General features: G+C 41.7%; 1 protein-coding gene across 7 annotated transcripts in view; it reads left to right on the forward strand.

Moving 5' to 3' along the window:
- Positions 1 to 18,475, forward strand: part of LOC106581643 (cell division cycle protein 16 homolog) — a 46,451-nt gene that overhangs the window by 14,491 nt on the left and 13,485 nt on the right. For 6 of the 7 annotated variants that reach the window (XM_045704361.2, XM_045704363.2, XM_014163798.3 and 3 more), the window contains 7 exons: positions 2,212 to 2,352; positions 2,808 to 2,967; positions 11,652 to 11,746; positions 13,844 to 13,977; positions 15,139 to 15,218; positions 15,347 to 15,396; positions 15,742 to 15,815. In XM_045704361.2, coding sequence (XP_045560317.2) covers positions 2,212 to 2,352; positions 2,808 to 2,967; positions 11,652 to 11,746; positions 13,844 to 13,977; positions 15,139 to 15,218; positions 15,347 to 15,396; positions 15,742 to 15,815 — 734 coding nt within the window. The remainder of the gene's footprint in view (positions 1 to 2,211; positions 2,353 to 2,807; positions 2,968 to 11,651; positions 11,747 to 13,843; positions 13,978 to 15,138; positions 15,219 to 15,346; positions 15,397 to 15,741; positions 15,816 to 18,475) is intronic. The other variant, XM_045704367.2, reaches the window with a different exon arrangement.

An 18,475-nucleotide genomic window follows, 5' to 3' on the forward strand; every position in this document is an offset into this window, starting at 1 on the left:
CGCCTTGATGTTAGCGGAGAACGGGTGTTGCGGTTAGCGGGTGTTGTCCAGGGTCACGCCAAGGCTCTTAGCACTCTGGGAGGAGGAGACAATGGAGTTGTCAACCGTGATGGCGAGATCATGGAACGGGCAGTCCTTCCCCGGGAGGAAAAGCAGCTCCGTCTTGCCGAGGTTCAGCTTGAGGTGGTGATCTGTCATCCACACTGATATGTCTGCCAGACATGCAGAGATGCGATTCGCCACCTGGTTATCAGAAGGGGGAAAGGAGAAGATTGTGTGTCGTCTGCGTAGCAATGATTGGAGAGACCATGTGAGGATATGACAGAGCCAAGTGACTTGGTGTATAGTATAAGTCCTTCTCGCTATCTAAATATTGTAGTTATGGCCAGATTACGTGCTCTGGGGCCTCGACTGATTTTTTTATTTTTTTTTATTAGTCAGTCGGGTATCATAACACGACATGGCAAAATTTGTAGAATAGCAGGAAATTCACTTTAAAATTACGACTTTCTTTCACCCCATGTCAAAATATGTATAATTGAGGGGTATGAGCTTTAAAATGGCTAAATGTTCTCGCCGCCAACAAGTAGTGTGAATGGTTTGGGGTTGCATGGGTCGCGAGGTGGGGTTACAAAGATGATAATTTACAATATCCATCCGGACCTTTGCCATCTAGGAAACATGTGACCGGACCTTTTCAAATAGTAGTTGAGTACCCCTGATCCAGGGTACCTTGTGGCAATAGAGCACATCCCAATATTGTCCATTCTGGTTCGATATAGCCCAAAATGCATATGTGTATTACCTTTGACACCCAAAAGGTGAGCCAATAGAGATATCATTACCATTACAATTGTTTCATATCTTAATGTGTTTTATGAATTTAACATATCAAATTGCCTTAGTTTTTAAAGACTGTTCCCTGATAATACAAAATTACGTTTCATACCCTGATCCTGTTGGCTCAAATAATTGTGTAGGGGTCATAAACACAATCACATCAAATTGTAGGTGTAGACCTTACTGTGAAATGCTTAGATACGAGTCCTTCACCAACAATGCAGACTTTTTTTGTAAAGTATTTGCTAATAAACAAAATAATGAACTAAGGTAAGAAAAAAAGTAACAATAAAATAACTTTGAGGCTATATACAGGGTGTACCGAGTCAATGTGCAAGGGTACAGGTTAGTCAAGGTAATCTGTACATGTAGGTAGGGGTCAAGTGACTTTGCATAGACAATAAAAAGTATTGTAGTATTATTTAAGTAATAAAATAATAATAAAATGCAAGCCATTTGATTAACTGTTTAGGAGTCATGGCTTGGGGGTAGAAGCTGTTAAAAGCCTTTTGGACCTAGACTTTGTGCTCTGGTACCACTTGCCGTGCGGTAGCAGAGAGAACAGTCTGACTAGGGTGGCTGGAGTCTTTGACAATTTTTAGGGCCTTCCTCTGACACTGCCTGGTATAAAGTTCCTGGATGGCAGGAAGCTTGGCCCTAGTGATGTGCTGGGCCATACACACTACCCTCTGTAGTGCCTTGCGGTCAGATTCCGAGCAGTTGCCATACCAAGCGGTGATGCAAAAAGTCAGGAAGCTCTCGATGGTGCAGCTGTAGACCTATATAATTAGTTAGGAGCCTGTAAAACGTCGCCAGCCCTCTGGCGCCATTATTCCTTGCGAACATATCATTAATTTCATGCAGTGATGGCCATGTATCGGAGGTAGCTAAATGTGGCTATGATACCAAAATATAATCCACAGACATGACTGTTAATGAAAATCATAATTAGACTTTGCCTCCTGAAAGTGGCCCTCTGGCCCAAGGACTATATGGCCTATGTCGTGTCTATTTAGATACTTTTTAATCCCTTTTTTTTATGGTACAAAAGCTGTAGGCTTCCCCCTCCCCCACCCTTGTATTTTAGCTATACCTTTGTGTCTTTTGAACATGTTTTCTCTCACTTTGTTTACTTTCCACTCTGTTTTACTTATACTTACAGACTAGAGACAAGTACAAGTGCATCGTATTTGTGTGCTGTTATTCCCCAATATGGTCATTTAGCAGCGTCTTCCTAGCCAAATGCATATTAATGCATATTAATTATGTGGCCTATGCAGGAATCAAACCCACAACCCTGATTTTACCAGCACCATGCTCCTAACTGACCTGACCCATTGGAAGCACTAACCTATTGTTTGTTTTGTGCAGTATGCTGCCAAAGAGTTCCAGCAGGCCTTAGACATCCTGGACATGGAGGAGCCAGCCAGCAAGGAGCTGCTGGACCGGAGTGTCAAAGAGGACCACGGGATACAACAGTCGCCTGAGGACTGGGAGATGAGCCCTGCCTCTGTGAGTCTCAGCTCTGACACAATAGGGTCCAATTTTGTTTTTGTGGCCCTGTAATGCCAGGTTTGTGTTCAAGCCTCTTAGTGTGATTAAAAAAAGCCCCAGTTCCTTCACATTTATGGTGTTGTGGTTACAGGTTAACTACAGTATTTGCATACTGTATTGTGGGTGACTGATATGGCAACACAGTATTCAAAGACCCCTTGGCTGCATTTTCATGAATTGTTCCTTTTGAAAGCTATACATTTTCATTTTTGTAGTTATCACCATCATATTATTAAAGGGGTCTGTCGTTCACCCAGTAGCCACATTCATACAAAATGTATGTGTGGGTCTTTATGTCAGTGGCCCCTGGAGGCTTCCCCGACTGATGCTGCTTCAGTGGTCCTGACCCCTGTGGTCTCACATCTTTCTTTAGCTCCCTCTCTCTCCCTCATTTCCCACTCACCCCCTCTCAGATCGACAGTTCTATTTGTCTGTTGCGGGGGAAGATCTATGATGCTATGGACAACCGGCCTCTGGCCACGTCCAGCTACAAAGAGGCCTTGAAACTGGACGTGTACTGCTTTGAAGCCTTCGACCTTTTAACGTCCCATCACATGCTGACCGCTCAGGAAGGTGAAACTTATAGGTTTTGCACGTGTGTAGCAGGAGTAATATAGATTATTTTGTACCATTGTTTTCAATAATGATATACTGTACTTACTGATGTTTCTGTAAGGTAAATATAGTTGTACCATGTATGCTATGAGTGTATACAGTGCATTCGGAAAGTATTCAGACCCCTCAACTTTTTCCACATTTTGTTACTTTACAGCCTTATTCTAAAATTGATTAAATCGTTTTTTCCCCCTCAATCTACACACAATCCACCAAAATCTGTTTTTAGAAATTTTAGCAAATGTATAAAATAAAAATAAATGAAATATAGGGATGCACTGATATGACATTTTTGGCCAATATCTGATATTTTCCTTGCCAAAAAAGAAATGCCGATAACCAATATTTTTGTTAATTTTTGCAAACTTTTAAGCATTCTAGTAAAGTTCAATAGTTAACACACATGGATGCAGCGGTCTAAGGCACTGCATCTCAGTGCAAGAGGCGTCACTACAGTCCCTGGTTTGAATCCAGGCTCTATCACACCTGGCCGTGATTGGGAGTCCCATAGGATGGCGCACAATTGGCCCGGGGTAGGCCGTCATTATAAGTAAGAATTTGTTCTTGCCTGGTTAAATAAAGGTTACACACACACAGCACACTGATCAAAAAGTTATTTTTATGGCATTTATGTATTACCAGTAAAACATAGTCAAAACCTATTTCTTTTACTTACTTGCTGTGCTGTTTTCATTGAGTCATTTCATTCTCAACCAGGATTCCTATGGAACGCAGTTTGGGTCTTTGCTATGGAACACTGTTTGGGTCTTTGCGTGTCCAAAAATATACTATTTCACGTGTCAAATAAGCTTGTTGAACAATCAGGACCTGACTATGACTGCACGTTACATAATAATTAAACGTGTTCATACATTTTTTATGTAGTGTAAAACTAACCTGTCTCACGACGGTAAACCCAGCTCACGTTCCCTATTCCCCATATGTCACAACGATTCATCGACACGTATGCTATGACGCTGGTAAAGTTGTCTCACGCACCTACAGTGCTAGTCCAAAAAAAAGAAAAGAAAAGATAGCTAGCTCTTATTTATTTCACCTTTATTTAACCAGGTAGGCAATTGCGACCTGGCCAAGATAAAGCAAGCAGTTTGACACATACAACAACAGAGTTACACATGGAGTAAAACAAACCTACAGTCAATAATATAGTAGAAAAATAAGTCTATACACAAAGTGAGCAAATGAGGTGAGATAAGGGAGGTAAAGGCAAAAAAGGCCATGGTGGCTAAGTAAATACAATATAGCAAGTAAAACACTGGAATGGTAGATTTGCAGTGTAAAAAGTGCAAAATAGAAATAATGGGGTGCAAAGGAACAAAATAAATACAGTAGGGGAAGTGGTAGTTGTTTGGGCTAAGTTATAGATGGGCTATGTGCAGTGATCTGTGAGCTGCTCTGACAGCTGGTGCTTAAAGCTAGTGAGGGAGATAAGTGTTTCCAGTTTTAGAGATTTTTGTAGTTTGTTCCAGTCATCGGCAGCAGAGAACTGGAAGGAGAGGCGGCCGAAGGAGGAATTGGCTTTGGGGGTGACCAGAGAGATATACCTGCTGGACCGCATGTTACAGGTGGTTGCAGCTATGGTGACCAGCGAGCTGAGATAAGGGGGACTTTACCTAGCAGGGTCTTGTAGATGACCTGGAGCCAGTGGGTTTGGCGACGAGTATGAAGCGAGGGTACAGGTCGCAGTGGTGGGTAGTATATGGGGATTTGGTGACAAAACGGATGGCACTGTGATAGACTGCATCCAATTTATTGAGTAGGGTATTGGAGGCTATTTTGTAAATGACATCACCAAAGTCGAGGTTGGTCAGTTTTACGAGGGTAAGTTTGGCAGCATGAGTGAAAGATGCTTTGTTGCGAAATAGGAAGCCAGTTCTAGATTTAACTTTGGATTGGAGATGTTTGATGTGAGTCTGGAAGGAGAGTTTACAGTCTAACCAGACACCTAGGTATTTGTAGTTGTCCACATATTCTAAGTCAGAACCGTCCAGAGTAGTGATGCTGGACGGGCGGGCAGGTGCAGGCAGCGATCGGTTGAAAAGCATGCATTTAGTTTTACTTGTATTTAAGAGCAGTTGGAGGCCACGGAAGGAGAGTTGTATGGCATTGAAGCTCGTCTGGCGGGTAGTTAGCACAGTGTCCAAAGAAGGGCCAGAGGTATACAGAATGGTGTCGTCTGCGTAGAGGTGGATCAGAGACTCACCAGCAGCAAGAGCGACATCATTGATGTATACAGAGAAAAGAGTAGGCCCAAGAATTGAACCCTGTGGCACCCCCATAGAGACTGCCAGAGGCCCGGACAACAGGCCCTCCGATTTGAGACATTGAACTCTATCAGAGAAGTAGTTGGTGAACCAGGCGAGGCAATCATTTGAGAAACCAAGGCTGTTGAGTCTGCCAATGAGGATGTGGTGATTGACAGAGTCGAAAGCCTTGGCCAGGTCAATGAGTACTAGAGGTCGACCGATTATGATTTTTCAATGCCGATACCGATTATTGGAGGACCAAAAAAAGCCAATACCGATTAATTTGCCAAATTTTTATTTTATATATATTTTTTAATTATTATTTGATTTTTTTAATAATGACAATTACAACAATACTGAATTAACACTTTTGACTTAATATAATACATCAATAAAATCATTTTAGCCTCAAGTAAATAATGAAACATGTTCAATTTGGTTTAAATAATGCAAAAACATAGTGTTGGAGAAGAAGGTAAAAGTGCATTATGTGCCATGTAAGAAAGCTAACGTTTAAGTTCCTTGCTCAGAACATGAGAACATATGAAAGCTGGTGGTTCCTTTTGACATGAGTCTTCAATTTTCCCAGGTAAGAAGTTTTAGGTAGTAGTTATTATAGGACTATTTCTCTCTATACCATTTGTATTTCATATACCTTTGACTATTGGATTTTCTTATAGGCACTTTAGTATTGCCAGTGTAACAGTATAGCTTCCGTCCCTCTCCTCGCTCCTACCTGAGCTCGAACCAGGAACACATCGACAACATCCACCCTCGAAGCAGCGTTACCCATGTAGAGCAAGGGGAACAACCACTCCCAAATCTCAGTGCGAGTGACGTTTGAAACGCTATTAGCGTGCACCCGCTAACTAGCTAGCCATTTCATATGAGTTACACCAGCCTAATCTCGGGGGTTGATAGGCTTGAAGTCATAAACAGCGCAATGCTTGAAGAATTGCGAATTGCTGCGTGCAAAACGCACGAAGGTGCTGTTTAAATGAATGCTTACGAGCCTGCTGCTGCCTACTATCGCTCAGACTGCTCTATCAAATCATAGACTTAATTATAACATAATAACACAAAGAAATACAAGACTTTGGTCATTAATGTTTCGAAAACGAAACGTTTATTATTTAAGTGAAATACGGAACCGTTCCGTATTTTGTCTAATGGGTGGCATCCCTAAGTCTAAACATTCCTGTTACATTGCACGACCTTCAATGTTATGTCATAATTATATACAATTCTGGCAAATTTAATTACGGCTTTTGTTAGGAATAAATGGACTTGACACAGTTCGCAATGAGCCAGGCGGCCCAAACTGCTGTGTATATACCCGGACTGCTCGCACGGAACGCAAGAGAAGTGACAGAAATTAATTTTAGCAGGCAATATTAACTAAATATGCAGGTTTAAAATATATACTTGTGTATTGATTTTAAAGAAAGGCATTGATGTTTATGGTTAGGTACATTGGTGCAACGACAGTGCTTTTTTTCGCAAATGCACTTGTTAAATCATCACCTGTTTGTCGAATTCGGCTGTGATTTGATGAGAAATTAACAGGCACCGCATCGATTATATGCAACGCAGGACACGTCAGATAAACTAGTAATATCATCAACCATGTGTAGTTAACTAGTGATTATGTTACGATTGTTTTTTTATAAGATAAGTTTAATGCTAGCTAGCAACTTACTTCGGCTTCTTGCTGCCCTCGCATAACAGGTAGTCAGCCTGCCATGCAGGCTCCTCGTGGAGTGCAATGTAAGGCAGGTGGGTAGAGCGTTGGACTAGTAACCAGAAGGTTGCAAAAATGAATCCCCGAATCCCCCCTGGACAAGGCAGTTATCCCCGTTCCTAGGCCGTCATTGAAAATAAGAATGTGTTCTTAATCTGACTTGCCTAGGTAAATAAAGGTGTAAAAACGGCAAATCGGTGGCCAAAAATACCGGTTACCAATTATGAAAACTTGAAATCGGCCTAATTAATTGGCCATTCCGATTAATCGGTCGACCTCTTAATACGGCTGCACAGTATTGTTTCTTATCGATGGCGGTTAAGATATCATTTAGGACCTTGAGTGTGGCTGAGGTGCACCCATGACCAGCTCTGAAACCAGATTGCATAGCGGAGAAGGTGCAGTGGGATTCGAAATGGTCAGTAATCTGTTTGTCTTGGCTTTCGAAGACTTTAGAGAGGTAGGATAGACATAGGTCTGTAGCAGTTTGGGTCAAGAGTGTCCCCCCCCTTTGAAGAGGGGGATGACCGCAACTGCTTTCCAATCTTTTGGAATCTCAGACGACACGAGAGGTTGAACAGGCTAGTAATAGGGGTTGCAACAATTTTGGCAGATCATTTTAGAAAGAAAGGGTCCAGATTGTCTAGCCCGGCTGATTTGTAGGGGTCCAGATATTGCAGCTCTTTCAGAACATCAGCTGACTGGATTTGGGAGAAGGAGAAATGGGGAAGGCTTGGGCGAGTTGCTGTGGGGGGTGCAGTGCTGTTGACAGGGGTAGCCAGGTGGAAAGCATGGCCAGCCGTAGAAAAATGCTTATTGAAGTTCTCAATTATAGTGGATTTATCGGTGGTGACAGTTTTTCCTATCCTCAGTGCAGTGGGCAGCTGGGAGGAGGTGCTATTATTCTCCAAGGACTTTACAGTGTCCCAGAACTTTTGAGTTTGTGTTGCAGGAAGCAAATTTCTGCTTGAAAAAGCCAGCCTTGGCTTTTCTAACTGCCTGTGTATATTGGTTTCTAACTTCCCTAAAAAGTTGCATATCACGGGGGCTGTTCGATGCTAATGCAGAACGCCACAGGATGTTTTTGTGTTGGTTAAGGGCAGTCAGGTCTGGAGAGAACCAAGGGCTATATCTGTTCCTGGTTCTAAATTTCTTGAATGGGGCATGCTTATTTAAGATGGTGAGAAAGGCATTTAAAAATAATAACCATGCATCATCTACTGACTGGATGAGGTCAATATCCTTCCAGGATACCCGGGCCAGGTCGATTGGAAAGACTTGCTCGCTGAAATGTTTCAGGGAGCGTTTGACAGTGATGAGTGGACGTCGTTTGACCGCTGACCCATTACGGATGCAGGCAATGAGGCAGTGATCGCTGAAATCTTGGTTGAAAACAGCAGAGGTGTATTTAGAGGGCAAGTTGGTTAGGATGATATCTATGAGGGTGCCTGTGTTTAAGGCTTTGGGGTGGTACCTGGTAGGTTCATTGATAATTTGTGTGAGATTGAGGGCATCAAGTTTAGATTGTAGGATGGCTGGGGTGTTAAGCATGTCCCAGTTTAGGTCACCTAGCAGCACGAGCTCTGAAGATAGATGGGGGGCAATCAGTTCACATATGGTGTCCAGAGCACAGCTGGGGGCAGAGGGTGGTCTATAGCAGGCGGCAACGGTGAGAGACTTGTTTTTAGAGAGATGGATTTTTAAAAGTAGAAGTTTAAATTGTTTGGGTACAGACCTGGATAGTAGGACAGAACTCTGCAGGCTATCTCTGCTGTAGATTGCAACACTGCCCCCTTTGGCCGTTCTATCTTGTCTGAAAATGTTGTAGTTAGGGATGAAGATTTCAGAGTTTTTAGTGGTCTTCCTAAGCCAGGATTCAGACACGGCTAAGACATCCGGGTTGGCAGAGTGCTAAAGCAGTGAATAAAACAAACTTAGGGAGGAGGCTTCTAACGTTATCATGCATGAACCCATGGCTATTGCGGTTACAGAAGTCATCAAAAGAGAGCGCCTGGGGAATAGGAGTGGAGCTAGGCACTGCAGGGCCTGGATTCACCTATACATCGCCAGAGGAACAGAGTAGGGTAAGGGTACGGCTAAAAGATATGAGAATGGATGCAAACAGTGTTCTTCCCCAAAAATATAGAAAAACGACGCCTGTTTCAGTAGCTATAGTTAGCTAACTAACTATATAGGTGTCATCTAAAATAACCCTAATTTATAAGACCGTTCTTATTTGATTGATGGTCGGACCCACCTATGTGACGGTATCCACAATAAGGATTAGCCACAATAGTGGATTTTGCGGGTAGCCTTCAAAATAAAAGGATGGAATAAATATTCTATTTGCATCACTGTCAATGGCACTTTTATTTTGAAGGCAAACCTCAAATTCCTCTATTGTGCCTAATCCTTGTTGTGGAAAGCTTCACAACACACAACCCGGTCAGTTGGAGCCTCACTAGCAAGATGAAGTTAGCTGGCTGCTTATAACGTTAGCTTTGGGCAACAGGGTTAAGTAGCTGGCTCGCTATTTATTTTCATGAACTGAAGTTCAATTTCAATAGGTGAACAACAAGTGGCAACCTAGTTAATACTTACTCACAAGGATTGCTAAACCATTGCTTAGAATAATGAAAATGACTGCAGTTTCTACTGGTCATTGTTTTCAGGCTGAATGTATTGCTGCTAGCTAAGTACCAAGCTAAAGCTAGCTACCCTAGAAGTTGCAGTCGAACAAATGATGCTTTATTACCAACGCGGTATTGTAAACCCATAGTTCATGGCTGGTGTTTGCTTGTTGGCAGACTTTTTTTTTTTTTTTTTGTACAGCTGTTGACAGTGCTACTGTATCTTTTTTGACACGCAAAGACCCAAACGGCGTTCCATAGTATGTATGTTGTGAAGCTAATAGCAGTGATGCTATTACTGTGTAATAGGGCAACATCTGAAAAATAGCTTGGTACTACTTGGTGGTGCGTACCGGTGCTCAACCAATAGGCGAAAGCCAGCATCACCCATGACAGAGAACGGTTTATTGTCAAGGGCAATGAATGAATTCCGTTATCTTGGCTTTAATGGATTTCGCTTTTGAATTGTCTCGCTGAAGTTGTTTTACTCTTTCAAATGACTGCTCGACTTGTTGACTGCTCGATCCACACGGCAGACAGTAGGCTCGTTTAGGAATGCTGTGTTGCGCGTATAGCACAACATTTTATGTGGCGTCACTACGGCATGTACCTACGTTATATAGGTATGCATGGTAGATTTGACATCGGTTTTTACCATCGGCGTTAAACTAGACATTGGCCAATACCGATGTTGGAATTTTTAGCTAATATCGGCCTATTCCGATATGTTCACCTCTTTTTTTTTTTTTATTATATATCTTTTAATTGTGCATCCCGAATGAAATATCACATTTGTGTCTGCACAGATCTGGGGAAGGGTACCAAGAACACTGTGGCCTCCATTCTTAAATGGATGAAGTTTGGAACCACCAAGACTCTTCCTAGAGCTGGCCGCTCATCCAAACTGAGCAATCGGGGGAGACAGAGCTCCAGAGTTCCTCTGTGGAGATGGGAGAACCTTCTAGAAGGACAACATCTCTGCAGCACTCCACTAATCAGGCCTTTATGGTAGAGTACATGACAGCCAACTTAGTTTGCCAAAAGGCATCTAAAGGGCTCTCGGACCATGAGAAAGAACATTCTCTGGTCTGATGAAACCAAGATTGAACTCTTTACCCTGAATGCCAAGTGTCACGTCTGGAGGAAACCTGGCACCATCCCTACTGTGAAGCATGGTGGTGGCAGCATCATGCTGTGGGGATGTTTTTCAGCGGCGGACTGGGAGACTAGTCAGGATCGAGGGAAAGATGAACGGAGTAAAGTACAGATCTTTGATGATAACCTACTCAGGACCTCAGAATGGGGTGATGGTTCACCTTTCAACAGGACAGCGACCCTAAGCACAAAGCCAATACAACCTAGGAGTGGCTTTGGGACAAGTCTCTGAATGTCCTTGAATGGCTCAGTCAGAGCCTGTACTTGAACCTGATCTAACATCTCTGGAGAGACCTGAAAATAGCTGTTCATCAACACTCCCCATCCAACCTGAAAGAGCTTGAGCATATTTTTTTATTTAACTAGGCAAGTCAGTTAAGAGCAAATTCTTATTTACAATGATGGCCTAGGACCAGTGGATTAACTGCCTTGTTCAGGGGCAGAATGCTAGATTTTTACCTTGTCAGCTCTTGGATTCGGTCTAGCAACCTTTCGGTTACTGCCCCAACGCTCTAACCACTAATGTTTTACACCACCTGCCGCCCCAAAATCTGCAGAGAAGAATGGGAGAAACTCCCCAAATACAGGTGTGCCAAGCTTCATACACAAGAAAACTCGAGGCTGTTTAAGGTGCTGAATAAAGGGTCTGAATAATTTTTCGAAAAACCTATTTTTGCTTTGTCATTATTGGGTGTTGTGTGTAGATTGGGGGGGGGGGGAAACGGTCAATTTTAGAATAGGGCTGTAACGTAACAAAATGTCAAGGGGTCTGAATACTTTCCAAATGCACTATTTTTTTTTTGGACTGAAGCCCCTCATTTGAAGACTGGTCATTTTTGTGTGTGATAGAAAAGGACTTCCTGGACTCACTTCCTCTGAGCCAACAGTGCACTGAGGAGGAAGACAAATTACTTCACTTCCTGTTTGAGAATAAATTGAAGAAGGTACGTCCACTGTTGTCCTCCATGTCAGGACATCAGTTCTGTTCAGATTCCTATGTTACTTTTCTGTTTTTACACAGTCAAGGTTGTCTCTGTACTTGAATACCCACGTCATCATAGGGCTGTTGCATGACTCATCACCAGCAGTCATGAGTCATGACCGCAGTAAAATTCCACGTGACCATTGAGTAACAGTAATCTCCTCTTATGCACTCCGGACATGTTTTGGCAGTACCCAACTTGCTAACTATAACATCAGGCCCCGATTGTCCCTCTAACCACTCTGACATCAATGCAAAAGCAATCGGAAATCACATCAAACACTTATCCAAACAGAATCTTGCTTTTAAAACTCACTTAACTGTGATGATAAATTTGAAGAAAGAAGTTCAACAGCAGGTTGAAACTGTGTAAAACATGGTTGTTGTGGATTCTGTTTCAAAGCCTAACACAACGAAATGGAAAACGCCTTCTAAGGTGATGATTAATTCAAAATACCCATACACAGTTAATGCATAGGGTTATGAGGCCAAGCCAGAAAATAAACCTGAATTAAGATTAAGCCGTTATACAATACATAACCTACCACATATTACACATGCCAAAAAAAATCATACTCAAACAGATTTTGGTACATAATTGGTCTAGCCTATACTCCAAAATTAAACACATTCGAGTAATCGCCTTTGAGTGGATTATTATTTCATTTTAATATTGACTGTTATGCTCAAATTTATGTCCATGAGTCTGGGAGAGAACATTTTGCCCTTGGCGACGCTGTTGGTTCATTGATTTTGCAGGGCGGCTCAGAGTTAGCCTATAATTATACTGAATTTGATTTTGAATAGCCTCGTAAAAGGGATTTAAACTTTTTTATTTTCTAAAATAATTGGGTGACACATTACCTTTTTTAGCTATACAGAATATGTCTCCACCATGCGTTTCCATCTCTCCTTGCGCTCCTTTATGGAGTGCACAGAGGGGTTGTCAACAGTTTAATTGTTTTGTTGTGAAGAAATTTTACTGTCGATGTTTCCGAACAGATTTCACTTTCCAAATGAATCACTGGGTAGCTGCAGGAACTGGGTTGGAGAGTCCATGGCATACAGTTTGGGCAGAATATCACCTGTCAGGCAGCGAACGCATGCTCCTCAAACAGTGGTTGAGGCGTGGAGTGAAATAAGTGTGTTCATATTTTACTTCTCAGCTGCTCATATTATGCAAATGCACCGCTATAAAACCGAAGTAGCGCCATCATTGAATAACGGACTGGCGGGAAAGCACACGCCTCCGTTCACTATTCAGTTGCATACAGATGACTTTATTTTTTATCCTGCCCATTTGATAATGGGACATTCTAATTTTACATATCAGTGAAGACAATATTTAATTAAGAATAGTCTGAGTGAAAATATGATCACTTGATGATAGAACAGCTGTGCAGCCTGGAGCAAGCTTTTTTTTGCAATTTGTTAAATCATCAATAGCCTATAGCCACATCATGCAGCCCATGTTTTGATTTTCTAAGACATTCTTATCATTCACAACTGAAGTTGCCAAATAACTAAATATAGGACCTGTTTCAAATGATCACTTTTATGCTCAACATAGCCACTTATGTGTACTCTCTCCAGAATGGGGGAAAAATACCCTTTTTATTTCATTCAGGTAAGTTGAATATAATTGTTCTTACTATAAAATCATATAATATTAAATAATGGCATGGGACTTCTAAGCATATCTTGTCTGCCAAATGAACAAGCCTATGGCATGGAGCATAGCCAGATAACATACAGTAGGCAAACTTTTGTAGATATTCCAAAGGCACGCATCAGCCACTTGGTATGCGTGGAGGCGTAGAGGCTAAACTTGCTTATGTTAACGGTCATTTACCGTGAGAAGAACAGTCTTTGCATGACAATAACCGTTGGAAAAAATCTCACAACCGCCACAGTAGGTCATCACATATCACTTTGGATTTTGCCCTGTAGTCCAGCTGCCCTGTCAGTCAAACAGTAACCATGACAGAAAAACCCTAAAAATGTTCTCCACACCCCCACCCTTTTTGTCCCTCCATCCATTCCTCTTTCCTTCCCTCAGTATAACAAACCTAGTGATATGGTGGTCCCAGAGATGGTCAACGGTCTCCAGGACAACTTGGATGTGGTGGTCTCCATCGCAGAGAGGCATTATTACAACTGTGACTTCAAAATGTGCTACAAACTCACGTCTATGTAAGTTGATAACTAATCGCTGGCCCACCTTAACTAGAAATAAATAGACTGGCTCCTTTTGAGATTTATTGGCAGTCTGCTGGTGTTAATTTGCAAAACAAACTTTTTTGTTTGTTTATAACCTCAGTCTAAGTACCCCCCCCCCCCCGCAACAGCTAAGCGAACATATGGAATGGTATTAAGATGGTCATACCAAGGATCATTTAGCTATTTGATTTAGAATTTTAAGACCCCTTCAGGTATAAAAAAAATGTATATATTATTTGATAAAATATTGAATTTGGCCTAACTACTATAGCCCATGGAAGCATTGAATAACACATTCATAAATGACCCCCAAAAAATCTTAAGGTTTTGAAATGTCTGTCCTATATTTAGGAGATATGACATTTTTTGGGGACACACATTTAACTAATTTTTGTTGGCACAAAACTACTTCAGTTCGTTTGTATGGGTTATTTTCAGACGAATCTGCAGGTGTTAAATCGGTCAAACCTTTTTTTGTACATAATATCTTATGCTATACACTTGAGTGTGAAAAACATTAGGAATACCTTGCTAATATTAAGCTGCACCCCCTTTTGCCTTAGAATGGCCTCAATTCGTCGGGCATGGACTCTACATGGTGTCGAAAGCATTCCACAGTGATGCTGGCCTATGTTGACTCCATTGCTTAACACAGTTGTCAAATTGGCTGGATGTCCTTTGGGTGTTACACCATTCTTGATACACACGGGAAACTGTTTAGTGTGTGAAACCCAGCAGCGTTGCAGTTCTAGACACAAACGGTGCCCCGGCAACTAATACCATACCCTGTTCAAAGGCACTTAAATCTTTTGTCTTGCCCATTCACCCTCTGAAATGCACACATTCACAATCCATGTCTCAATTTCCTCAAGGCTTAAAAATCCTTCTTTAACTTGTCTCTTCCCCGTCATCTACACTGATTGAAGTGGATTTAACAAGTGACCTAAATAAGGGATCATAGCTTTCACATGGTCAATCTGTCATGGAAAGAACAGGAGTTCTTAATGTTTTGTACACTCAGTGCATGTCTGTTGGAATATTATTCTCTCAGCTCAGTTCTGTGAAAAGGGTATAAGTTGCATACTTATAATTTGGCCCCGTCTACATATAACCTGAATGTTTTCTTTCTTCAAGGGTGATGGTGAAAGACCCATTCCATGCCAATTGTTTACCTGTTCATATAGGAACACTGGTGGAGCTCAGCAAAGCAAATGGTAATACGGTTGATGCTCTACTTTAAGTGTGTTTATTCATACATACTCATGAAAGATAAATGTACATCTAAATTGTTTGGTGAAAAAAAGAAATGTACCATGATTCTCTGCTCTTTATTCCCCTACAGAACTGTTTTACCTTTCACACAAGCTTGTGGACTTGTATCCCAACAACCCAGTAAGTATAACCTCTGCTTTGTATACCACTACTTTCCTCTGCTGTGAGTATACCCGCCACAGGAGGCTGCTGAGAGGAAGACTGCTCATAATAATGGCTGGAGCAAATGGAATGGCATCAAACACCTAGAAACCACGTGTTTGATAGCGTTCCACTCATCCTGCTACCAGCCATTGCCCGAGTCCCTCCTCCCCAATTAAGGTGCCACCAACCTCCTGTGATACCCATCTATACTTGCATCTTGACATTGCACATGTCCAAGCTCTGATTGGTACAGTATGTGTTTTTTCTTTATGCATTTAATATTTGACCACTAACCAAATGGTAAGCATTGTTTTCATCCAGGTCTCTTGGTTTGCTGTGGGATGCTACTATCTAATGGTCGGTCACAAAAATGAACACGCTCGTAGATATCTCAGGTACCAGATACCATGTTCTTATTGCCAGGCCTATTCAACATTCAGCAGTCAGCTGTTGATATTCCAAATATTTTGATTGATTCACTTGCTGCTGAATCAAATCTACACATTGGTACTGTATATAGTACTTTGCAGACTAAAGTTTGGACACACCTACTCATTCAAGGGTTTTTCTTTATTTTTACTATTTTCTACATTCTAGAATAATAGTGAAGACATTAAAATATGAAATAACACATGGAATCATGTAGTAACCAAAAAAGTGTTAAACAAATCATATTTTATATTTGAGATTCTTCAAAGTAGCCACCCTTTGCCTTGACGACAGCCTTGCACACTCTTGGCATTCTCAAATAGCCCTTACACAGCCTGGAGGTGTGTTGGGTCATTGTCCTGTTGAAAAATAAATGATAGTCCCACTAAGCACAAACCCAGATGGGATGGCGTATGCTGATTTAAGTGTGCTTTGAATTCTAAATAAATCAGACAGTGTCACCAGCAAAGCCCCATCACACCTCCTCCTCCATGCTTCACGGTGGGAACCACACATGCAGGGATCATCTGTTCACCTACTCTGCGTCCCACAAAGACACGGCTGTTGGAACCAAAAATCTCAAATTTGGACTCAAAGGACAGATTTTCACTGGTCTAATGTCCATTGTTCGTGTTTCTTGGCCCAAGCAAGTCTCTTCCTCTCATTGGTGTCCTTTAGTAGGGGATTCTTTGCAGCAATTTGACCATGAAGGCCTGATTTCATGCAGTCTCTGAACAGTTGATGTTGTCTGTTACTTGAACTCTGTGAAGCATTTATTTGGGCTGCAATTTCTGAGGCTGGTAACTCTAATGAACTTATCCTCTGCAGCAGAGGTAACTCTGGGTCTTCTTTCCGGTGTCGGTCCTCATGAGAGCCAGTTCCATCATAGAGCTTGGTTTTTGCGACTTCACTTGAAGAAACTTTGAGTTCTTGAAACGTTCCGTATTGACTGACCTTCATGACACCATTCTGTATACTTCTGGCCCTTCTTTGGATACTGTGTTAACAACCCTCCAGACGAGCTTCAATGCCATACAACTCTCCTTCCGTGGTCTCCAACTGCTCCTAAATACAAGTAAAACTAAATGCATGCTCTTCAACCGATCGCTGCCTGCACCTGCCCGCCTGTCCAGCATCACTTCTCTGGACGGTTCCGTCTTCGAATTTGTGGACAACTACAAATACCTAGGTGTCTGGTTAGACTGTAAGCTCTCCTTCCAGACTCACATCAATCATCTCCAATCCAAAGTTAAATCTAGAATTGGCTTCCTATTTCGCAACAAAGCATCCTTCACTCATGCTGCCAAACATACCCTCGTAAAACTGACCATCCTACCAATCCTCGACTTCGGCGATGTCATTTACAAAATAGCCTCCAATACCCTACTCAACAAGCTGGATGCAGTCTATCACAGTGCCATCCGTTTTGTCACCAAAGCCCCATATACTACCCACCACTGCGACCTGTACGCTCTCGTTGGCTGGCCTTCGCTACATAATCGTCGCCAAACACATTGGCTCCAGGTCATCTACAAGACCCTGCTAGGTAAAGTCCCCTCTTATCTCCGCTCACTGGTCACCATAGCAGCCCCCACCTGTAGCACGCGCTCCAGCAGGTATATCTCTCTGGTCACCCCTAAAGCCAACTCCTCCTTTGGTCGTCTCTCCTTCCAGTTCTCTGCTGCCAATGACTGGAACGAACTACAAAAATCTCTGAAACTGGAAACACTTATCTCTCTCACTAGCTTTAAGCACCAGCTATCAGAGCAGCTCCCAGATCACTGCACCTGTACATAGCCCATCTATAATTTAGTCCAAACTACTACTTCTTCCCCTACTGTATTTATTTATTTTTCTCCTTTGCACCATATTATTTATATTTTAACTTTTAACTTTCTTCAAATTACAAATCTACCATTCCAGTGTTTTACTTGCTATAATTTATTTACTTTGCCACCATGGCCTTTTTGCCTTTACCTCCCTTATCTCACATAATTTGCTCACATTGTATATAGTCTTATTTTTTTCTACTGTATCATTGATTGTATGTTGTTTTACTCCATGTGTAACTCTGTTTTTGTATGTTGTCAAACTGCTTTGCTTTATCTTGGCCAGGTCGCAATTGTAAATGAGAGCATGTTCTCAACTTGCCTACCTGGTTAAATAAAGGTGAAATAAAAAATAAAAAAATGTTGTAAAGTAATGATAAACTGTCGTTTCTCTTTGCTTATTTGAGCGGTTCTTGCCATCATATGGACTTAGTCCTATTTGGTAAAAGACCATCTTCTGTCTACCACCTCTACCTTGTCACAACACAACTGATTGGCTCAAACTTATTAAGAAGGAACGGAATTCCCCAAATTAACTTTTAACAAGGCACACCTGTTATTTGAATGCATTCCAGGTGACTACCTTATTAAGCTCGTTGAGAGAATGCCAAGTGTGCAAAGCTGTCATAAAGGCGAAGGGTGGTTACTTTTTTGGTTACTACATGATTCCATAGTTGTAATGTCATCACTATTATTCTACAATGTAGAAAACATAAACCCTGGCATGAGTAGGTGTTTTCTTAATTTAACTTTTGACTGGTACTGTATTACTTACATATTAATAATATTTACTCTGC

This window comes from Salmo salar, chromosome 21, assembly GCF_965601325.2.
Source record: "Salmo salar chromosome 21, fSalSal1, whole genome shotgun sequence".
In the NCBI taxonomy this organism is placed as follows: Eukaryota; Metazoa; Chordata; class Actinopteri; order Salmoniformes; family Salmonidae; genus Salmo; species Salmo salar.